Source organism: Hemitrygon akajei, chromosome 4, assembly GCF_048418815.1.
Source record: "Hemitrygon akajei chromosome 4, sHemAka1.3, whole genome shotgun sequence".
Taxonomy (NCBI): domain Eukaryota; kingdom Metazoa; phylum Chordata; class Chondrichthyes; order Myliobatiformes; family Dasyatidae; genus Hemitrygon; species Hemitrygon akajei.
This window is the reverse complement of record NC_133127.1, coordinates 181697536-181722208: the sequence shown is the minus strand read 5'-3', so window position 1 is coordinate 181722208 and position 24673 is coordinate 181697536. Positions and strand designations below refer to the sequence as shown.

Here is a 24673-nt window from a genome sequence, read left to right as displayed (position 1 = left end):
CCGATTAACCCCAACCTAATACGAGACAATTTACACTGACCAATTAACCTACCTGGCATGTCTTCAGACTCTGGAAGGAAACCGGAACACTCGAGGAAAACAGAGACTCCTTACAGAACGGCGCTGGAACTGAATTCCGAACTCCGGAACGCCGAGCTATGATAGCGTTGCACTAACCACTACATTACCATGGCACCCAAATACACATAGCAGCCCAGAGGACTGAAGCGGGAAGGATGAAGAGTGGGTGGGTGGGTGGGTGAGGGAACACAGGAGAATAAGCGCAAGCGCAAGATAATCTGCAGATGCCGGAAATCCAAGGCAACACACACAAAATGCTGGAGGAACTCAGCAAGTCAGGCAGCCTCTGTAGAAAAGAGTAAGCAATCAACTGTTCAGTCCGAATGAAGGGTCTCGGCCCCAAGCATCAACTGTGTACTCTTTCCCATCGTTGCTGCCTGGCCTTCCCCTGCACGCTACAGGAGGATAACCTTTCCAAATGGGGAAATTAGAAAGAGGGTAAACTTAAGTTGAGGAAAAAGACTGGAGATTGAGAAGGGTGACAGAAGACTGGGATTAAGGATGGGAAATAGGAAATCAGAGAGGATGGGTAAATTAATTCTTGGCTCACTGGGAAGCACTTTCACCTCCGAGTCAGAACGGTGCTTGTTATATTTCCCGATCAGAAACAAGCACAAATAATTTAGCCAAACACTCCAAAGCAATACTGAGGGAGTACAGACCATCTTCTAAAACAGACACTAAGCTAAATTACATTTAGTTCAGCTCATTAGCCAATCCTTACCCACCCCTCTCTCCACATTCTCTCCCTGCATTGATACTAACCTGGTAGGAGTACATTGATTCAATAGTCCTAGGCTTCCCAATTTCAGTCAGGCAATAAGGAATAGAGAGATTTAAGTGGTGACTAAACCTCATCTTAGACACCCCACCCACAAAACACTGACAGCCTCTGATAGGACACATGGATAGAGGTGGAGCCTGGCATCCTTTCAAAGTCACCTCAGCTTTGCAGGACTTCCTAAAACTCTGTGATGTACTTCTGAAAACTATACAATTACTATTTAATATTAAAGTTAATTAAAAATTTTAACCATGATCATTAAAAGCAATACACTAAAGCAAGAACAAAAGCATACCTTTGCCTTCCTGATTTCCAGGTCAGGAATCCCTGAGGAGTGGGGAGACAGATTCTACAGCAGCTGCTAATCCAGGGGAAGCCCAGTACAACGGGGCAACACCAGCGGACCACATCAGGTCGAATGATTTAACTATCACTCTGCTTGTCCCAGATTTATAGCAGGGGGGCATACAGGGTGCAGGTCGCCGATGGTTCTCTAGAGTTGCCAGTTCAATCCATTGAACCCCTCCACTCTGCTCTCTCAAATGGAAGTGAAGGCTGTAAAAACCACTGTTTGAGGAAAAGCATGAATGTTATTTCCAGTACGCTGTAAAAATATTCATCACTTAGTCAATGTGAAAGTAAAACTTATTCCTAAAGTTATGTTCCTCGTGATTTACTTTCTTGCAGCCACTTACAGAAAAAATAAAGAAACTAATCAGGATTTATGAAAACTATACATAAACAAAGACTGACAAGCAACTAAATGTGCAAATGAAAAAAATGTTAAGAAGGTTGTAGAGTCATGGAACACTACAGCACAGAAACAGACCCTTCAGCCCATCTAGTCCATGCTGAATTATTATTCTGCCTAGTCCCATCAACCTGCACCCTCCATTCCCCGCCCATCCATACCTTTGCAAATTGCTCTTAAACATTGAAATCGAACCCACATCCACCACATGCTCTGGCAGCTCATTCCACATCAAGTCTAGTCACTTTTTATTGCCACAGTAAAAATGAGACAATGTTTTTCAGGACCATGGTGTTACATGAAACAGTACAAAAACTAGACTGAACTACGTAAAAAACAACAGAGAAAAAAAAACTACACTTGACTACAGACCTACCCAGGACTGCATAAAGTGCACAAAACAGTGCAGGCATTTCAATAAATAATAAACAAGACAACAGGGCACATGTTCACCACCCTCTGGGTGAAGAAGTTCCCCCTCTTGTTCCCCTTAAACATTTAACCTTTCACCCTTAACCAATGACCCCCTACTCCTTGAAAGTGCGTCTGTAAGCTGTGGAAGCAGCTCAGAGTAGTGGTGAGTGAAGTTGTCCACGCCAGTTTCGCAGCCTGATGGTTGTAATTAAAGGAGGTTTTGCCCACGTTCCTCAGACTGTTTGGGAAAGCTTGCAATGTACCAACTGGCTGTCATTTTTCTAGTTTGCAACTGTAATCACACTTCCAAAGTAGCAACACACTCAACATGCTGGAGGAAATCAGCAGGTCTGCAGAGGCCGGAAATCCAGCCAACATATAAAAAGCTGGATCTGCAGATGCAAAGTAGCACTTGGCTACACAGAAGGGCCAGAAAAATATTTCCACATGACGCAGAAGGAGACCATTTGGCCTATCGAGTACCTTCTGGCTCACAGAACAAACCCATTCCCTGCATTTCCCATCAATTCTACCATCCACTTACACTATGAAGAATTTACAATGCCCAGATAGATTCAGACAAGTTTATCATGCGTGCATCAAAACATAATGAAATTCCTAGGATAGTGAAATGTCATTTGTATTAACAACCAAGGACGTGCAGGGAGCAGCCCACATGTGTCGCTACACATTCCGGCACCAACACAGCACGCACACAATGTTCAACATGCAACACAAGCAGCAATAACAGCTGAACAAGACAACCACAGCAAAACAAGCCCTTTCCCATCCTCGCACACAAAGCCCTAGACAGGTCTTTATTCCTTGGCCCCAGACAAACTTACTTACCAAGCTGGATGTTTTTATAACGTGGGACAAAACTAGAGCATCAAGCGGCTACCGGTGCACTCATAGGGAGAACTTTCAAACTCCTCTACACAGTCGGTACCACGAGTCACCATGAAATTCAGGTCACTAGAACTGCGAGCAAGGGAAGTCTACCAACTGCACGGCTCCGCCGCCAACTAGTAGAAACAAGGACAAAAGGTGTGGAAATACTCGAGTCAGTCAGGCAGTCTCTGCGGAAAGAGAAATAGAATTAATGTCACCAGAGTAAAAGTTTGTCAAAATGGCTTATTAGAGTCACTTTACGGAGACATACCACAAGCATCAGAACATAGAGATGCAAAAGTAGCATAGTGGTCAGCATAATGTCTTACGGTACAGGCGACCCGGGTTCAATTCCCATCGCTGCCTGCTTGTACGTTCTTCTTGTGACTGCGTGGGTTTCCTCCGGGTGCTCTGGTTTCTTCCCACAGACCAAAGATGTACAGGCTGATAGGTTAATTGTACATTGTAGATTGTCCTGTGATTAGGCGAGGATTAAATTGGTGGATGGCCAGGTGGTGTGGCTCGGAGGGCCTATTCCATGCAGTAGCTCTATAAATAAGTAGAATACGTACACGACGCTGGAAGAACTCAGCAGGTCAGGCAGCATCCGTGAGAAAAGAGTAGCCAACATTTCGGGCCGAGACCCTTCATCAGGAATGGGGGGGGGAAGAGAGGGCCGAAGCCCAGTAATAGAGATAGGGGAGGGGGAAGGGCTAGAGGCGCCAGGTGGAGAACCAATCAGAGGAAGGATAAAGGGGGGAGGGGATAAGCATGAAAGAACTGTAGAGGTAAAGGAGCAGAAAGTTGAAAGGGGAGAGAGGCAGAGAGGGACCTAGGATAGGGGAAGGGGGAGGGGGAGGGGGAGGGAATTACCGGAAATTGGAGAATTCAATGTTCATACCACCAGGCTGGAGGCTACCCAGACGGTAGATGAGGTGTTGCTCCTTCAACCTGAGTTTGGCTTCATCATGGCAGTAGAGGAGGCCATGTATGGACATACCTAGATGGGAATGAGAGGCAGAGTTGAAGTGGGTGGCAACTGGGAGGTCCTGTCTATTGTGACGTACTTGTGACGTAGGTGCTTGACGAAGCGGTCCCCCAATCTGCGTCAGGTCTCGCCGATGTAGAGGAGGCCGCACCGGGAACACCGGATGCAATAGGCGACTCCAGCAGACTCGCAGGTGAAGGGTTGCCTCACCTGGAAGGACTGTCTGGGGCCCAGAATGGTGGTAAGGGGGGAGGTGTGGGGACAGGTGTAGCATTTGCACTTACAGGGATAAGTGCCGGTTGGGAGTTCTGTGGGGAGGGACGTGCAGACCAGGTAGTCGCGGAGGGAATGATCCCTGTGAAAAGCTGAGAGGGGTAGGGAGGGAAAGATGTCCTTAGTGGTGGGGTCCTGTTGAAGGTCGCGGAAGTTGCGGAGGATAATGTGTTGGATCCGGAGGCTGGTGGGGTGATAGGTGAGGACAAGGGGAACCCTGTCCCTGTTGTGGTGACGGGAGGATGGGTTAAGGGCTGAAGTGCGGGAGGTGAAGGAGATGCAGGTGAGGGCATCTTTGATGACGCCAGAAGGGAAACCACGATCCTGAAAGAAAGAGGACATTTGAGAAGTCCTGCAACGGAAAGCCTCATCCTGGGAGCAGATGCGGCGGAAACAGAGGAACTGGGAATAGAGAATGGCATTTTTGCATTGGGCAAGGTGGTAAGTCAAGATAGTTACAGGAGTCAGTGGGTTTGTAGAAGATGTCAGTGGATAGTCTGTCTCCAGAGATGGAGACGGAGAGATCAAGAAAGGGGAGAGAAGTGTCCGAGATGGACCGTGAATTTAAGGGCTGGGTGAAAGTTAGAAGCAAAGTTGATGAAATTGACGAGCTCAGCATGGGTGCAGGAAGCAGCACCATGCTTCCATGCACCAGCACCATGCTCAAAGTACTATAAATAAGTACTTTGAGATTCTAACACACTCTAAGCATTCCCTCCTGCTCAGGTTCTGACCAACCGAGATATTAACTTTATTTCTCTTTTCACGGATAAACCAAATTTACCTGGAATTTTCCAGGTAAAGGGCAGACTTTCATTTGAGGTGGGAGGCTGGAGAGAGTTCTTTCTATTCCTTTCCTGCCCTCCCTCAGATGTCTTGTTATTCTCCTCCCTTCTGACTGGTCAACCAACGCCATTTCAACCATATTTTACTTAAATGTCATTTTCAATAAGTAAACCCCAAAGCAGAACCCTCTACAGTATCTTCGAGTACAAGGAGGATACACTGATGAAAACCTGCTGATCTAGAGAAGAAATCCGGCAAGATATGAAGTGACACACACGCTAACTGCTGGAGGAACTCAGCAGGTCAGGCAGCATCTATGGAGGGGAATAAACAGTCGTCATTTCGGGCCGAAACTCTTCATCAAGATTGGAAAGTAAGGGGGGAAAAGGCAGTCTTTTTTCACCAAGGTGAGGTTCCGGGTGGAGGCGGTTTATGTCTTGTCGGTAGTTGGAGATGGAAAGATCCAGAACAGGCAGAAGACCAGAGCCACGTCTCCAAGAAGTGGTGGGTGGGAGAGGGGTCATCGGTGGGGTGGAGAATTCTCGCCGAAGAAGTGGGCTCGGAGACGGAAGAGGAGCAAAACAGTAAGTTGGCTAGAAGCCAGATTTCAGCATTAGCAGCTCAAAGACAAATCAGAATAACCAGAAGCATTTTATGTGGGCCGGGGTTGTACGTAAACAGGGGTAGCACTGTGGAAGGAAGGGAGGGAAGAAAGCGCTACCGTGTGCCCACCGGCCCGCGATTCTCAGGGCCGGTGCCCCGATTCTCCGCTGCCTTGCCCTGGTTACAGTGCGTCGGTCTTTCTCTCTCTCTCTCTCTCTCTCTCTGATGCCACGGCCTGTGCGGAAGTCCTGAGGGGCGGGTGTCTCTTGTTAATGCTTTCTGACGGATATTCAGTCCAACCTGATATTAAAAATTGTTCACCGAATCGTGTATTGTATCTTTGCGTCGGTCTCAGCAGAAAGTGAAATTACTGTGGGTATGTGCGTGTTGAAGATCCAGTGTTATGTAAATCCTCTGGTGAAAAGGCAGGAGATATTTTGCTAACTGCCCATTCATTGCTCCTGTTCCTTTGACAGAATTTAATTCGAATTTGGTTAAAATAACACATAGAATCCAAATCACAGCGTTCTCATATTGCCATTGAGCAGAGAAACGGCCCTTCCCGGCAGAGTCATTGAACACAACAACGCAAAACAGGCCATTCGGCCCATCTGGTCTGTGCTGACTATTATTCTGACCGGTCCCATCAACCTGCACCTTAGGCCATAAGATATAGGTGCGGAATTAGGCCATTTGGCCCATCGAGTCCATTTCATCATGGCTGATCCATATTTCCTGGCAGCCCTAATCTCCTGCCTTCTCCCAGCATCCCCTCATGCCCTGACCAATCAAGAACCACCTGGACCATTGCTCTTCATACCGCTCCTATCTACGTAATTATCGAAACTTGTCTGAAATGTTCAAAATCAAACCTGCATCCACCACTTCCACATTCTCACCACCCTCTGAGTGAAGAAATTCCCCTTGTTCCCCTTAAACAGTTGATCTTTTACACTTAATCCATGACTTCTAGTCTCAACCAACCTCAGTGGAAAAGCTGGCTTGCATTTGCCCTATCTATACCTCTCATAATTTTGTATACCTCTATCAACTTTGTATACCTCATTCTTCTACGCTCCAGGGAATAAAGTCGTAAACTATTCAACCTTTTCCAATAACTCAGGTCCTCAAATCCTGTCAACATCCTTGTATTTACCTGCACTAGGTTGTTAATTCTAAGTGCTCATCTAGATATCTCATGAACATTGTAAGAGTTTCTGCCTCCACGACCCTCTCGGGCAGTGTGTCTTCTAAACAACTCTCTGAGTGAAAAATTATCCTTTATATCCCTTTCAACCATTTACTCTTTACCTTAACCAGTTCAGGTTGCCAATGCCTCAATAAGGTGGCAACCATCATTAAGGACACCATCGCCCAGGAGATGCCCACTTCTCATTGCTACCATCAAGGACGAGGAGCCTGAAGCCACACACTCAATGTTTAGGAGCAGATTCTAACCCTCTGCCTTCATATTTTTAAGTGGATAATTAATCCTTGTACACTACCTTCTGATTCAAATTCCCATTCCCATTCTGATGTGTCAATCTATAGCCTCCTCTTGGGCCAGGATGAGGCATCCTCAGGGTGGGGGAGCAGCACCTTATATTCCATCTGGGTACCCTCCAACCTGATGGCAAGAATATTGGTATCTCTTTCCAGTGAACAAATTTAAACCCCCTTCCCCTCCCTCTATTCTCCACTCTGACCTTTCACTTCTCACCCGCCTATTACTTCCCCCTGATTCCCCTCCTTCTTCCCCTTCTCCTATTGCCCACTCACCTCTCCTACCAGTGTGGTGAACTACATATACATATACAACTACATATACCTGTCTGGACATATACCTGCTGACTGCTCCTGTGGTTCCTCCCACTGACTGTGGCTCCGCCCACAGACCACAGTATAAAGGCGATTGGGGCCTGAGCCCTGCCCTCAGTCTCCAGGATGCAGCATGGTGGTCAATTGCTGCTTGTTCTTTCTTCCAGTTAATAAAAGCCTATATCTCGCCTCACGTCTCAGAGAGTTATTGATGGTGCATCAATCAGATTCTATCTTCTCCAGCCCTTGACCTTTCCCACCCACCTGGTTTCACCTTTCACCCTCCAGCCAGCCTCTTTCCTCTCCCCCCCACCCTTTTTATTCAGGCATCAACCCCCCCCCCCTCAGTTCTGAAGAAGGGTCTCGACCCAAAACATCGATTGTTTACTCTTTTCCATTGATGCTGCCTGACCTGCTGAGTTCCTGCAGCATCTTGTGTGTGTTGCTCTCTTATCTTTTTGCTCTTTTTGCACTACTTATTTAATTTAATTTTCCTTTTTGTAACGTATAGTTTTGTTTTACTATGTATTGCACCGTGCTGCTGTCACAAAGCAGTAAATTTCAAGGCACGTGCCAGTGATATCTGATTCTGATTCTAAACCTGTGCCTCTGGTAAAGACACGTATGCCCAGAGGAACTGGAATTGATTTATTGCTATCACATGTATCTAGTTACAGTGAAATGCTTGCCATACTGATCAATTCATTACACAGCCATTGAGGGAGTACAGTGAATTTGCCCCTTTCCCCATAGAAGGGGAATCAAGAATTATAGGTGAGAGGGGCATTTTCCACGTAAGGGGTTGTATCTATGTGGACTGAGCTGTCAGAGGGATTGGTTAAGGAAGATACAATAACAATTTTTAAAAGACAGTTGGACAGGTAAGTGGATTGGAAAGGTTATAGGCCAAATGTAGGCAAGTAGGTCTAGCTTGGAAAGGGCATCAGGGACCAGTTGGGGTGAAGGTCCTAAACCTCTGACCTTGAGAAGCCTTGCTGCCTTCTTAAGGCACTGCAGTCCCCGTGACTTTGGTAGACCTACAAGGAGGCAGTTCACCTGCTTTCAGTGCAGTAGAAATTAAAAGTAATTTGTTATAATCGGCATAGAGTTTAACAGCTGAGAACAAAGGGCAAAGTTTAGAACCAAACATAGATCATTGCAGCACAAGTCACCATGTCTAGTTTCATAATGACTCACTGGGAATTCTCCACTTTCAGTTGCTACACAATGGCAAGTATTTATTTATAGGTTTATGAGGGAGAAGGAGAAATCAAGGAGAAAGAGCAGATAGGGTGAATAAACTCTTCTCGGTCTTCCAGCCGGGTACAGGTATCGATTACAACCAACGTTTTGATGACAAACTCTGCCGTCTTCTTCAGGGATGATGCCTGGGTATGTCTAGTCCAGTGATAGTTATACCCCTATAGTCCGTGGAGAAGATGGCAGAGTTTTTCATCGAAACGTCAGTTACAATCGATACCTGAACCCAGCTGGAAGCCCGAGGAGAGGTTATTTGTCATATACGCTGGGAAAGCATCAACTACTTTTTCAGCAGGTAGGATGGTTCAAAATAAGGTGGTTGGAACCTCACCTGGAGTAGGAAGAGCTACACAGACCATTTGGGCGGAATCTTGTGCTGTGAAGTCTTTGTAATACCCAAAGAGACACAATGATATTGGCACAATGTATCTCAGATTCAGATGTATTTATCACATATAAATTGAAACACACAATGAAATGTACTGAGTGTGTTAACAACCGACACACCTGGGAACGTGCTGGGGCAGCTGTAAGTGTCAGTACACATTCCAGTGCCAGCATAGTATGCCCATAAGCAGAACTATACCGAACACAAGAAACAAAATAACAACAGCAAAGTAATCCCCTTTTCGCCCTCTCACCAACTCACACATGCAGACAGTCCTCCCGTCTCCAGGTTTCAACCTCTGAGCTTTGATCTTTGGTGTTGACCCCCAGACCAGACAATGACAGGACCTTGACCTCCAGGATCGAACCTCGAGTGTGCAAAGCGATTGGCCCTCGTGCCTCCTGCTCGCATGGACATCTGACCTTGGGACAGTCCACGGATGTCCTTCGCCACCCGTCCACATCGCTGGCCTTCAAGCCCAGAGTGGAGTCCTGGTGGTTGGATATCCTTTGCCTCCACATCCACGTCTGGAATTTGAGCGCGGAGCAGAGCAGCAACACCTGCATTGCTGTACTTGAAGCAAGGAATGGAGGCCTAGTCTTCGGATGTCCTTTGTCCACACGTCCACATCGCTGGACATAAACTGCGAAGTGGAGCAGCAATGCCCAAATCGCTGGAGTGAAGCCCTAATCCCCAGATACCCTTCATCGCCCAGTAACATGGCTGAACTTCGAACACAGAGCAGAGCTCCACAGACCCTAACCTGAACTTTAACTCCCCCTCAATACTGTCCATAAACCCTAACCTGACCCCTAACTCCCCTCTCTGTCTCCGAAGTCATCCCTGCAAATTTAAAAAACAAGTAAGTCTGAGCCCCAGCCTCAACAGAGACCGCAACTCAGTGGCATCTTGATTGACGATATGCTCAGATATTTTGTTTTGCGGGTATCGTTCCTATAGTGTCAGCACCTTCCCATTCTGGATACACAGACTGCAACTTCCCCAGAAAAATTCAAAGCAAATTTTATTATTGTTCTGCATATACAGTATGCCACATACCACCCTAAGATTCAATTTCCTGTGGGCATACTCAGCAAATGTATAGAATAGTAACTATAACAGAATCAATGAAAGATCAACCAGAAGACAATAAACTGTGCAAATGCAAATATAAATAGTTTGCAATAAATAACAAGAATATGAAATAACAAGATAAAGAGTCCTTAAAGAGAGATCATTGGTTGTGGGGACATCTCAATGGATGGGCAAGTGAGTGTAGTTATCCCCTATAGTTCAGGAGCCTGATGGTTGAGGGGTAGTAACTGTTCCTGAATCTGATGGTGCCTAAGGCTCCTGTACCTTCTACCTGATGGCAGCAGCAAGAAAGGTGCATGGCCTAGATGCTGAGGATCTCTGATGATGGGTGCTACTTTCATACAACAGCGACATGGAGAACAACAGGGCATTGCTTCCAGATGAGCTCAGTGCCTACTGTGCTCACTTTGACCATCAGAACATGGAGGAGCCATCGTGAACCCCTACATCTCCTGGTGACCCTTTGATCTCAGTATCTGAAGCTGACATGCCTTCAGGAGGATGAATCTGAGGAAAGCACCTGGACCAGACAAGGTACCCAGACGTACTGAAGAGCTGTGCTGACCAACCGGCTGGCGTGTTCTCAGAGCTCTTTAACCTCTTGCTCCACAGTGTGTGGTACCCAGACACTTCAAGGAGGATACAATTATACCAGCGCTTAAGAAGAGTGTGGCAACCTTCCTCAATGACGATTGCCCAGTGGCACTTACCTCCACAGTGATGAAGTGTTTTGAGAAGCTGGAGATAGAACATTTCAGCTCCTTCCTGGAGGCAACTTGGATTTACTCCAATTTGCTTATCAGAACAGGTCCACAGCATAAGCCATCTCAATGGCTCTTCACACAACCCTGGAACATCTGGACAGCAAAGGTGCATACATCAGGATGCTCTTTATTGGCTACTGCTCAGCAGTCAATACCATCGTCTCTTCAAAACGTAATCAATAAGCCAAGACCTTGCCCTCAAACACCTCCTTGTGCAATTGGATTCTCAATTTCCTCACTTGCAAACCCCAGTCAGTTCAGATTGGCAAAAAACATCTCCTCCACAGTCTCCATCAGCAACTGTTGCAGAACAGGGCTGTGTGCTAAGCCCTCTGCTCTACTCGCTTTATACCTGTGGCTAAGCACAGCTCCAACACCGTATTCAAGTTTGCAGATGACACCAATGTTGTGGGCAGTATCAATGATGGTGATGATTCAGCTTGCAGGAGGGAGATGGAAAATTTCACTGAGTGGTGTCATAACAACAACCTCTCATTCAATGTCAGCAAGACTAAGGAACTGATTGTAGACTTCAGGAGAGGGAAACCAGAGGTCCATGATGCAGTCTTCATCAGAGGGTCAGAGGTTAAAAGGGTTAGCAACTTTAAATTCCTGGGCATTACTATTTCAGAGAAGACTACTCACCATGACAAGAATTCTAAGATGACTACTCAACCATGAAATATTTTCTATATCTTTTTAGATTTCACACATTATTATTTTTTGGGAGTAACAGTGAAAATAAAACACATTTTTTAAAGGAGCTCAGTGGGTCAGGCAGCATTCATGGAGAGAAATGCACAGATGACATTTGGGGTCAAGACCCTTCATATGTATCAATTTCTACGAGATAAAACTCAACAGCACATTCCAGGCCCTCAGCCCACGATGTTGTAGAACTTTTTAACCTACTCTAACATCAATCTAACCCTTTCCCCCATACATGGCCCTCCATTTTTTGTCATGCATGTTCCTACCTAAAAGTTTCTTAAATACCCCTAATGTATCTACACCCCCCATGGCAGGGCGTTCCATGCACCCACCCCTGCCTGTGTTAAAAAACTAATCTCTGACGTCCCACCTATACACCAATGTCATACAGGCTGCAGTGGTGTAAAAAAACAGCATGACTTTTCAATGTGTTAGATAACAAATGCAGGCTGTACCTAGAACATCCCCATATGTGTTGCTAGTTTCCTAAGAAATAGAGGCATACATCGAGTGGACAGCCAGAGACCTTTTTCCCAGGGTAGAAATGAGGGACATAATTTTAAAGGGATTGGAGGAAATTATAGTGAATGGAGATGTCAGAGGTAGGTTTTTTACACAAAGTGTTACACAGAGAATATGAGAGCCAGGGCTGGTTGTAAAGGCATAGAATTCATTGTCAAGGACAGCTGTGGAGGCCAAGTATATTGGGTATATTTAAAGTGGTGGTTGATAGTTTCTTGATTATTAAAGGTGACAAAGGTTATTGAGAATGGGTTTGAGACGGATAATAATCTGCCATGATCGAATGGTGTTTTTCTCAATCAATTCCTTCTGCCCTTCACAGTATCATAGATCCTCCACAATTTTTTTCTGCTATTGTCCCCTGCCCTCTGCACAACTTAAATCTTATTTTTTTCCTGAAATATCATTAGCATGAAATATTATCTCTCTGGTTATTTTTTTCTTATACAGATAGTGAACCATTGGATATTTGTCTCATTTTCTGTTTCACTTTACACAATATAAACCGTTCATCATGATCCTTATCATCTTTCATTATTACCAGCACATATTTACAAAGGCACAGAATACAAGTCAGCTGAGAAGGATTTAAGCTGTGTGAAATCCCTTTATTGGCCCTATTGATGACGGACTTGTCTTTTTACACCGATACAATCAATCATTTAGATCAACTCAATACCACAGGTGCATCCTGACCTGCTGAGTGTTTCCAATATTTTCTGTTTTTCTCTTAGCTTTCCAGCATCTGCATTTTTTTTTTTGATTTTGTAAGACCCCCACCCCCCTTGGACATTCTCTCTTCTCCCTTCCCCCATTGAGACGAAGATACAAAAGCCTGAAAGCACAAACCACCAGGTTTAAGGACAGCTTCTGTCCCACTGTTGTCGGACTCCAGAATGGACCTCTTGTACAGTAAGATGGATGCTTGGCCTCGCAATCTACCGCGTTATGACCTTGCTTTTTATTGTTTATCTGCATGGCACTCTTTAGGTAACTTCTTCACTTTATTCTGCATTGTTATTGTTTTACCTTGTTCCAGCTCAATACACTGTGTAATGATTTGATCTGTACAAACAGTATGCGAGACAAGCTTTTCACTGTATCTTGGTACATATAACAATAATAAACCAATACTAATACAATTATCCTCAAGACAACTGCCCCACAAAGCTGCATCATCTAATCTACTCCCTGTGGCTCAGTGACTTAAGTCTGCTCTAATTCTTTCCACAAAGGTGCAGATGACAGCACCGTGATGGGCCACATCTCAAATAACCATGAACTGGAACACCAGAAGGAGATTGAGAACCTAATGACAAGATGTCACAGCAACAAACCTTCCCTCAATGTCAGCAAAACCAAAGAGCTAATTATTGACTTCAGGAAGGAGCAGGGCATCAACTGTATGCTCAAACTAAGACCTCATTAATCAGATTAAAGAATTAGATCAACTGTATGCTCAAACTAAGAATCCTGAATTATACAAGAAGCCTGTAGAACTTCAAACTAAATTTAATCTTTTGTCTACCCAACCTGTTGAACACCAACTTCTTGAAAGTAAGAGTCGCTTCTATATTCATGGTGACAAATCTGGTAAATTTCTAGCCAATCAGATGAGGCATTCCAAAGCTAAACAACATATTACAAAGCTCCGGAAGGAGAATGGAGACTTTACATCGGATCACTTAGAAATCAATGACGCATTTAAAAAATTTTATTCTCGACTTTATTCCTCTGAATCTCTGAATGAGAATATCTCCGTTGATCATTTTTTAAACAATTTGAATATCCCTTCGCTTTCATCTGATTTTAAAGCCAAACTTAATGCGCCTATATCATCAGAAGAAATATCCTTTGCAATTTCTGCATTGTCTTCAGGGAAATCTCCTGGACCTGATGGGTTCCCCGTAGAATTTTATAAATCATTCTCTTCACTTCTTTCTCCTCAGTTATTCTCAGTTTTATCTGACTCGTTTAATTACAGTAAATTGCCACCCTCTTTCAATGAGGCATCTATTATTCTTTTATTAAAAAAGGGTAAAGACCCAACAGAGTGTTCTTCGTATAGGCCAATTTCTTTGCTTAATGTCGATGTCAAAATTTTGGCCGAAGTTTTGGCTTACAGATTAGAAACTGTTATTCCCTCTATTATTTCTGATGATCAAACTGGTTTTATTAAAAACCGTCTTCCTTTTTTTAATATTTGGTGTTTATTTAACATTTTATATTCACCTTCAACTGGGATTCCTGAATGTGTTATTTCCCTCAATGCGGAGAAAGCATTTGATCGTATAGAGTGGAACTACCTTTTTGCAGTTTTAGAAAAATTTGACCTTGGTCAAATTTTTATCTCTTGGATCAAATTGCTGTATCTGTGTCCCACTGCTTCTGTTTTGACTAATTTTCAGAATTCCCAGTTAGTTAACCTCAAACGTGGCACCCGTCAGGGATGCCCTTTAAGTCCCTTTCTCTTTGATTTGGCTGTAGAACCTTTGGCGATAGCATTTCAAAACTGTCCTGAACTGACCGGGATTTGGAGGGGGGGGTGTTGAGCACAAAGTTTCTCTTTATGCTGATGACTTATTACTTTTTCTTTCAAATCCGTCTACATCCTTACCTCCAATGTTTTCACTTTTTGATCAGTTTAGCCAGTTTTCTGGCTATAAACTTAATTTACATAAGAGTGAACTTTTCCCAATTAATAAAGAAGCACAAGAATTAACATTTCATGACCTCCCTTTTAAAGTAGTTCATAATCAATTTACTTATCTTGGGATTACAATCACAAGGAAGTTTAAAGATCTTTTTATTGAAAATTTTGCCAATCTTCCATATGCTATAAAACAGAGTCTGTTACAATGGTCACCTCTATCTATGTCTTTGGTAGGTCATATTAATGTTGTTAAAATGTATGTTCTCCCTAAATTTTTATATTTATTTCAATCAATCCCAATTTTTATTCCTAAATCTTTTTTTGATTCCTTAAACTCTATTATTTTGTCATTTCTGTGGAAGAATAAGCGTTCTAGAATTAATAAAGTTTATCTGCAAAAATCTAAAAAAGAGGGTGGCATGGCTTTACCTAACTTTCGTTTATATTATTGGGCAGCCAATATACGCTGTGCTACCTTTTGGTCTTTTTTCCATGGCCAACCCAAGTGCCCTAATTGGGTGGCAATGGAGTTGAGTTCCACTAAAGGTCTATCTATTTCTGCACTTCTTGGCTCTGTACTCCCTAGTAGTTTGTCCAGATTAATTGTTAATCCTCTTGTTAGGCACACTTTGCGTATATGGGCTCAGTTTAGGACATTTTATGGTTTCTATGGTTTTTCCTTTTCTAGCCCTATCTTACATAATCACCTGTTTTTACCTACTACGTATGATTCAGCATTCCATGATTGGTATAGGAAGGGCATTAGACATTTTGAAGATCTTTTTATTGATAATCGCTTCGCATCTTTTCAACAGCTCTCTGCTAAGTTCAATCTGCCTAATGCCCATTTTTTTAGATATCTCCAAATTAGATACTTTATTAATCCTTTAATTCCTAACTTCCCTGAAATGCCTGAGAAAAATGTTATGGATTTCTTTCGTTCTATTAATCCACTGGGTAAAGGCTTAATATCATTTATTCATGATAAATTAGCATTCTTACGACTTGCCCCTGCGGATAGAATTAGAATGGCTTGGGAACATGATTTAAATATCTCCTTATCTGATGAGACTTGGGACTCGATTCTCAAATCGGTTAATTCAACCTCGCTTTGTGCTCACCATTGCCTTTTACAGTTTAAGATTGTTCATAGAGCCCATATGTCTAAATCTAAACTATCTCGATTTTACCCTAATATTAGTCCTCTTTGTGATAAATGCAAAAGGGGCGAGGCCTCTCTTATTCATATGTACTGGTTCTGTCCTAGCCTGGAGAAATTTTGGAAAGATGTCTTCATAACTTTATCTTATATTCTGAATCACCACCTAGAACCTAACCCTTTAATTGCTCTGTTTGGTTTTTTGGGTGAGACAGATTTATGTTTGAGTTCGTCTAAGTGTCGAATATTATCTTTTGCTTCTCTCCTGGCTAGATGTTTAATCCTCCTTAGATGGAGGGATGTTGCCCCACCCACGCATGCTCAATGACTTAATGATATTATGTCCTGCTTAGACTTTGAAAAAATCCATTATTCAGTTCTTAATTTGGATATAAAGTTCCATAAGGTCTGGGGACCTTTTATTGAGTACTTTCATAACCTTCCTCTTAACTAAGGTTTTTTTTTCGGTCCCTTGCTTTCAGCTCCTTTTTTTTGGTAGTAGGCATTAATATCTTATGTTTTTAAGAGTATTTACAGTTTGGGGGATTTGAATGTCCTGATTTATATTCTCTATATTGTATTGTGGTTGGTCTGGAGTTCTTTTTTGTTGCGGGGCTTGGGGAGGATACTAATTTTGCATGTCTTCAATTTGGGTGCTTTCTCAATTATCTTTTTTTGTATTATATTATTATTGTATGTTTATTTTTGCACTGTATTAATGTTCCTCATTTTGATTGGGGTTTTTTTTTCATCTGTAACATTGTAGAAAATGCATAAAAATACTAATTTAAAAAAAAGGAAGGGGCAGGGCACATGCTCCTGTTTACATCAACTCTGCTGAGGTCAAGAGAGTTGAGAGCTTCAAGGTCCAAGGAGTGAATATCACCAATAGCCTGTCCTGATTCAGCCAAGAAAGTGCTCCAGCATGTCTATTTTCCTAGGAGGCTAAAGAAATTTGACATATCCCCACTCACCCTCACCAATATTTATAGGTGCATCACAGAAAGCATTTTATCCAGATGCATCAAGAGTTTGCACAGCAACTGCTCTGCCAGAGACTGACAAAAACCATAGAAAGTCGTGGACACAATTCAACACATTACTGAAACCAGCCTCCCCTGCTATAGACTCTGTCTGCTCTTACTTCCTGCTTCGATAAAGCAGCCAATTTAATCAAAGATCCCGATGAAGGGTCTCGGTCCAAACAACATCTGTTAACTCTTTTACATAGATGCTGCCTGGCCTGCTGAGTTCCTCCAGCATTTTGTGTGTGTTGCTTGGATTTCCAGCATCTTCAGGTTTACTTGTAATCAAAAGTCTCACCTGCACCCCCCTCCCATCAGGCAGAAGATAGAAAAGCTTGAAAACCACCATGTAGCACCAGGCTCAAGGACAGCTTCTGCCCCACTATTATGAGATGATTGAATGGTCTATAAATACAATAAAATGGGCTCTTAATTTCACAGTCTACCTTGCCATGACCTTGCACCTTGTTGTCTGTAGCACTGCACTGTTCCTATAACACTTTATCCTATGGTTTGTATTGTTATCCCTTGTACTACCTCAATGTGATGTGATGATCTAATCTGGATGGATTGCATGCAAAATAGTTTTGTTTTCCTGTTTTACATGTGACAATCATGATAATAATAATAATAATAATAATAATAATAATAATAATACAGAGAATGCCAAGAGAAACCAGTAACAATCCAACACATTACAGGATCCTGTAGCAGTTTAACTCAATCTGATTACTTGCACAGGCACAATCAAGTGACAAACATCATTCACCAAAATCTTGCTTTAAAATACAAACTCATAAAAGACACCATACCTGACTATAAATACAAGCCTGATCCAGTTTTAGAGTCGGAGTCCTCCAAATTATCTAATAACCAATCCTCTATTACAGATAGGGCAATCCATAATAACCATCTGGATATAATATTGCAGGTTAAACAAGCCAGAACAACTTACTTAATGGTTATAGCCATTCCAAACACACATAACATACAGAAATCAGTATGTGAAAAACACCAGAAATATGCTAAATTAAAAGAGGAAAGTGTAAGATACACGAGAAAGTCTACAGATGGAGATCCAAAGCAACGCAAACAAAATGCTGGAGGAATTCAGCAGCTCAGACAGCATCTATGGAAAGGGGTAAACAGTCGACATTTCGGGCCGAGACCCTTCTTCAGGGTATACATTGTCCCAATAGTAATACCAACAACTGGCATCATCCCAAAGTCACTACATGAAAGCATTAAACAATTAGGACTACATAGCCAAGAGAAAATCTGCAGATGCTGGAAATCCGAGCAATACACACAAGATGCTAGAGGAACTCAGCAGGCCAGGCGTCATATAGGAAAAGAGTACAGTTGATGTTTCAGGACAAAACATTTCAGTCGGACTGGAGAAAAAAAAACTGAGGAGTAGATTTAAAAGGCTGCAAAGTTTGGGGGGGGGGTGGTCAGGGAGAGAAAACCAGGTGATAAGTAAAACCTGGAGGGTGAGGAATGAAATAAAGGGGTCGGAAGTTGATTGGTGAAAAAGATAGGCCATAGAAGAAAGAAAAAGTGGGGGAGGAGCACCAGAGGGAGGCGATGGGTGGGTAAGGAGATAAGGTGAGAGAGGTGAGAGAGGGGATAGGGGATGGGAAATGGTGAAGGGGGTGGGTGGGGGGGGCATTACCAGAAGTTTGAGAAATTGATGTTCATGCCATCAGGTTGGAGGCTACCTAAACGGAATATAAAGTGTTATTCCTCCAACCTAAGTGTAGCCTCATCATGACAGTGGAGGAGGACATGCATGGACACATTGGAATGGGAATGGGAAATGGAATTAAAATGGGTGGCCACTGGGAGATCCTGCTTGTTCTGGCGGACAGAGCATAGATGCTTGGCGAAGCCATCTCCCAATCTACTTAGTAAAACTACACAGCAACATTTATGTAAATCTTCAGAATACCACAATCTTAAACACCACTAGAATAGTCCGAAAGTTCCTACTATTGAGAAATGAGCGTGCTTGGCTATGTCCGTATCTCAGGTTTTACCAGCCTGAGCTGAAAAATAAATCCAATAATACCAATTTACTAAGAGAAAACCTGCACAAGAAATGTTAATCATTTTTAAGGTATTTTATATTATTTTCAACACACAGTTATGGTGAAGCGAACTGAGAAAAGATGCATCAAAAGGAATACACGGCCACAATCATATACTCAGTGAGGCCCTGGTGAAGGTAAATAGCACTAAATATGTAGAAATTATTTTGTCTACTTTTTCTTCTAATAATGCTTATCTTTATCAAGATAATGAAAAATAATGTTATTAGAAAACTTTACAATAATTTAAAAATCCTATCATTTTACCACCATTTCTATATTTTAGTTTTATTTTTAGTTTCTCAAATATGAAACAAGGAAAAGTGCATGTCTTTCAGACGGGAAATACCAGAGTAAGGAGTGTAAACATTCAGGTCCGGGAACACGATAAACATTTACTGTTCTCTTATTTTGTAAAAAAAAACTATTTTTACAGATTCTAAACTGCATAAGCATTTCAAAGCAGGGCCCTACCTAAAGGTGCAATCGTACTGCGGCCACACTACCCAATCTTCTAATGCACCGTAAAAGTAGAACCAGGCTTTGTGGTAGAAAAGGAAATCAAAATTCAAACAGAAGATTAGTGACCTGGAAGAGAACGTAGTCGGTGTGGTTTGTGAGTTTGTGGATGACACCAGAATTGGTAGTACGGCGGACAACTAGGATATCAAGTAATACACAAATGCTGGAGAAACTTGGTGGATCAGGTAGCTTCTGTGGTGGGAAATGGAATTTTTGGATTCAGATCCTTCATTTGGACTGAAAAATAGAGGGAAGACTATAAAGTGGGGGATGGAAGGGGTAGAGCAAGGTCCAACAGGTGACAGGGGGATCCAGGTGAGGGAGAGGGAGAGTGGGAATGACACCAGAAGCTGAGAGGTGATAGACAGAAGTAACAAAGACCTGAAGATGATGAAATCTTCTAGGAGAGGAGAGTGGAGCATGGAACAGGGAAGGGAAATGAGGAGAGCAGAGACCATACGCATGCAAGTTCGACTGGCATGAATTGCTTGGGCCAACACACTTACTTCTATACTGTATAACTCTGTAACTTAGTGCTAAGAGAGGCTGAGTTGATCAGTCAGCATCTATGATGGGGGAAACAGATATGACATTTGAGATCTATGATGTTTCATCAACAGGGCCAGCCAGGGAACTGGGGATACTGGAGACACAAGAGACTACAGATGCTATGAAGCTACAATCAATCGGCTAGAGGAACTCTACAGGTTGAGCAGCATCAGTAGAGGAAAGGAATGGTCGATGTTTTGTGTTTAAACCCAGTATCAGCCCACATTGAGTTCCTCCAGCAGACTGTTTTAACTTAAGGGCACTTCTCACATTCATCATCTGGCTTACACACTGCTTCAACAGTAAAACTGAACAATCCTACAGTTAAGCTGGAAATCCAGAGCAGCACACACAAAATGCTGAAGGAACTCAGAGGCTCAGGCAGTATTTATGGAGGGGAATAAACAGCCGACCTTTTGGGCTGACACCCTTCATCAGGACTGGAAGGATGGGGAGAAGCCAAAATAAGAAAGTGGAAGGATGAGAAGGAGAACAGCTGGAAGATAGGTGGTTGGGGAGAGGGGTGATGAAATGAGAAGTTGGGCAGGTGATAGGTGAAGCCAGGTGATGGGGAAGATAGGTGGATGGGGAGGGGGGGTGATGAAATGAGAAGTTGGGCAGGTGATAGGTGAAGCCAGGTGATGGGGAAAATAGGTGGATGGGGAGAAGGGGTGATGAAGTGAGAAGCTGGGAGGTGATGAGTAGAAGCAAATGGCCAAGGAAGAAGTCTGATAGAAGAGTGTGGACCATGGGAGAAAAGCAAGAAGGAAGGACATCAGAGGGAGGAGACAGACAAGTGAGGAGAAAAGGGATAAGCTAGTAGCCAGAATGGGAAATGGAAAAAGAGAGAAGGATAGGGGTTAAAATTACCAGGTTAGAGCACACAGTTACATGTTTCATTTAGATAGTGCTTTTATGAGGTTATAGAGACATACAGTCCTTTGGCCCATCTTGACCATGTCAACTCAAGATGGCCATCATTTATGCAAGACCCATTAGTTCTATGTTTGACCCCCTAAACCTTTCCTATCCACATATCTATCTAAATATTTTTTAAGCTGAAAGAGGAAGTGATTGTGACATCTACAGTAAAAATACATGCCTTATCCACTTCCCCTTTCAGCTTGTTCTATATACAGTTATACACCCTGGGTGTGAAAACATTGTCACTCAGGCAACTTATTATTTGTTTTCCTTCTCAATTTAAGCCTATACTCTCTAACCCTGGGAAAAAGCTGATGTGCTTTCACCCTATCTATGCCCCTCATGATTTTATACATATCTATAAGATCACACCTCAGTCTTCTACGATTCAAGGAATAAAGTCCTAGCCTGCCCAACCTCTCCCTGTCTTCCCTGGAGTCCTGGCAACATCCTCATAAATCTTTTCTGCACTCTTTCCGGTTTAATGGCATCTTTCTTACAGTAGGTGACCAAATCCAAACATAATACTCCAGTATGGTCTCAGCAATGTCTTGCAGAACAGCATCATGTCATCATATATGCCCCTGACTGGTGAAGGCCAGTGTACTTCACCACCCTGTCTAACTGTGTCACCACTTTCAAAGTACTATGTACATGTACCCCTAGGTTTGTCTGTTCTACAACATACCCCAGAGCCCTACCATTTACTGTTAAAGTTTGTCTTTCTAAAATGCAACAATTGGCACTGATCCCAGTTAAATTCCGTTTGCCATTCCTTGGCCCACTTACTTAGTTGATCAAAAACCCACTGTAATTCCTGATTGTCATCCTCACTGTCTACAGCCTTCGATCAAAGTGAGGCATTTGGGATTGATTAGTAAGAGCAAATTAAGGAAACACAATGGCAATCATCGTAGCAGCCATCATCTGAGTGGACATGGAGTGGTGATCTTAAGGCTTCAGCTCTTCGAGACTTCATCGAAGAGAGGCTTCACTCAGAGAAAGCAAAGGAGAGAAAAGCTTGATTTTCCCTTCTCATTTTTTATATCCGCTCAGCTAGGACAGTAAAGGTGCCAGGCAGGATAGTGCAATACTCCTTTTGCAGGATGTGAGAAGGCAGGGAGACCTCCAGTGTCCCTGACCAATACAACTGCAACAAGTGCATCCAGCTGCAGCTTCTAGCCAACCGCAGTAATGGGTTGGAGCTGGAACTGGATGAACTGTAGATCATTCAGGGGGCTGAAGGGGTGATAGATATGACATATAGAGAGGTAGTCACACTCAAGGTGCAAGATGCGGGAAACTGGGTGACGGTCAGGAAGGGAAAGGAGGTTAAGGGGCCAGTGCAGAGTACCCCTGTAGCCACCCCCTCAACAACTGGTATATCAACTTGGATACTGTCAGGGGGTGGAGGGGGGGAATAACCTAACAGAGGAAAGTCTCAATGGTCAGGTCTCTGGTACTGAGTCTGCCTCTGTGACTCAGAAGGGAAGGGAAAGAAGAGGAATGCTGTGGTGATAGGGGATTCGTTAGTTAGGGGAACAGACAGAAGGATCTGTGGGAAAGAATGAGATTCCTGGATAGTATTTTGCCTCCTGGATTCCCAGGTCTGGGATATCTTGGATCGAGTCCTTGACATTCTTAAGTAGGAGGGAGAACAGCCAGAAGTCGTGGTCCATGTAGTTACCAATGACATGGGTAGGACGAGTAATGAGGTTCTGCGTAGGGAGTTAGGTGCTAAGTTAAAGGGCAGGACCTCTGGCGTTGTGATCTCAGGATTGCTACCCGTGCCACATGCCATTGAGGCCAGAACTAGGAAGATTATACAATTTAATATGTGGCTAAAGATTTGGTATAGGAGGAAGGGAAAAAGATTTTTGGATCATTGGGCTCTCTTCCAGGAAAGATGGGGCCTGTACAGAAGGAACGGTTTGCACCTGAATTGGAGGGGGGCTAATACCCTAGCAGGAATGTTTGTTAATGCTGCACAGAGGGGTTTAAACTAGGAGTGCAGGGGTATGGGAACCAGAGTGCCAGAACAGTTAGTGGAGAGATTGTGAAGGCAGATGTTGATAAGACCTCAGACAAAGTTAGGAATCAAAAGGTTGAACATGGTGTGACAAAATTGAGAAGGGTAAATACCAGACATAAGATGTTCTGTTTGAATGGGGGATTTCAATATGCAGGTAGATTGGGAAAATCAGGTTGGTGCTGGATTACAAGAGGGAGAATTTCTAAAGTACCTAGGAGATGGCTTTTTAGAGCAGCTCGTGGTTGAGCCCACTAGGGGATCAGATATTCTGGATTAGGTGTTGTGCAATGAACTGGAATTGATTAGAAAGCTTAAGGTAAAATGATATGATCAAATTCACCCTGAAATTTGAGAAGGAGAAGCTAAAGTCAGATGTATCAGTATTACAGTTGAATAAAAAGAATTACAGAGGTGTGAGAGAGGAGTTGGCCAGAGTTAATTGGAAAAGACACTGGCAGGGATGATGGCAGAGCAGAAATAGCTGGAATTTCTTGGAAGCAATTCAGAAGGTACAGGATATATACATCCCAAAAAGGAAGAAGTATTCTAAAGGAAAGATGACACAACCATGGCTAACAAGAGAAGTCAAAGCCAACATAAAAGTCAAAGAGAGAGCATATTAGAGAGAAGTTAGAGGATTAGGAAGTTTTTTATAAACCAACAGAATGCAACTAAAAAGTCACTAAGGTAGAAATAGAATACGAAAATAAGCCAGCCAGTAATATTTAAGAAGATGCCAAAAGTTTCTTCAGATACATAAAGTGTAAAAGAGAGGTGAGAGTGGATATCAGACTGCTGGAAAACGATGCTGGAGAGGTTGTAATGGGGGACAATGAAATGATGGACAAAGTGAATAAATATTTTGCATCAGGTTTCATAGTGGAAGACACTGGCAGTATGGTGGAAGTTCCGGGTGCCGGGGGTAATGAAGTGTGTGAAGTTACTATAACTACCCAGAAGGTTCTTGGGGAACTGAAAGTTCTGAATGTAAATTAGTCTCCTGCACCGGTTGGTGTACACCCAGGATTCTGAGAGGTGGCTGAAGAGATTGTGGGGGTATTAGTAATGATCTTTCAAGAATTACTAGATTCTTGAATGGTTCCAGAAGACTAGAAAATTGCAAATGTCACTCTGCTCTTCAAGAAGGGAGAGAGGCAGAAGGATGGAAACTATAGGCCAGTTAGTCTGACCTCAGTGGTTGGGAAGATGTTGAAGTTGATTATTAAGGATGAGTTCTCAGGGTTCTTGGAGGCACATGTTAAAATAGTCCATAGCCAGTGTGGCTTCCTCAAGGGTAATTCTTTGCTGACAGATCTGTTGGAACTTTTTGAAGAAATAACAAACAGAAAGGAGAATCTGTTGATGTGTGTACTTGGATTTTCAGAAGGCCTTTGAGAAGGTACCACACATGAGGCTGCTTAACAAGCTACAACCCATGGTATTTAAGGAAAGATTGTAGCAGTGGCTGATTGGCAGGAGGCAAAGAGTAGAAATAACTGGAGCTCTTTCTGGCTGGCTGCTGGTGTGTAGTGGTGTTCCACAGAGGTCTGTGTTGAGATTGATTATTTTTACATTATATGTGAATGGTTT

At 43.1% G+C, this 24673-nt stretch overlaps 1 protein-coding gene and 1 long non-coding RNA gene across 11 annotated transcripts in view; one reads left to right on the top strand and one right to left on the bottom strand.

Annotated features, from left to right (window-relative positions):
- The window catches only part of plcxd1.2 (phospholipase C, X domain containing 1, tandem duplicate 2), a 31106-nt gene extending 25142 nt beyond the window's left edge, over positions 1-5964 (bottom strand). For 2 of the 10 annotated variants that reach the window (XM_073044160.1, XM_073044162.1), the window contains exons 1-3: positions 5690-5964; positions 2880-3109; positions 1161-1432 (exon numbers count right to left, since the gene is read on the bottom strand). Coding sequence is in view for 1 of the 10 variants with exons in the window: in XM_073044159.1 (XP_072900260.1) it covers positions 847-987 (141 nt within the window). In the remaining 9 variants the exon portion in view is untranslated. Of the gene's footprint in view, positions 1-846; positions 1108-1160; positions 1433-2879; positions 3110-3192; positions 3741-3794; positions 3922-4966; positions 4984-5689 lie in introns of those variants that run through there. The other 8 variants (XM_073044161.1, XM_073044163.1, XM_073044167.1 and 5 more) reach the window with 8 other exon arrangements.
- LOC140727016 (uncharacterized) lies at positions 5498-20645 on the top strand. The gene is made up of 3 exons (XR_012098775.1): positions 5498-5552; positions 19113-19193; positions 20199-20645. It is a non-coding gene; the product is annotated as an uncharacterized lncRNA (long non-coding RNA).
- Positions 20646-24673: the final 4028 nt, after the last annotated feature.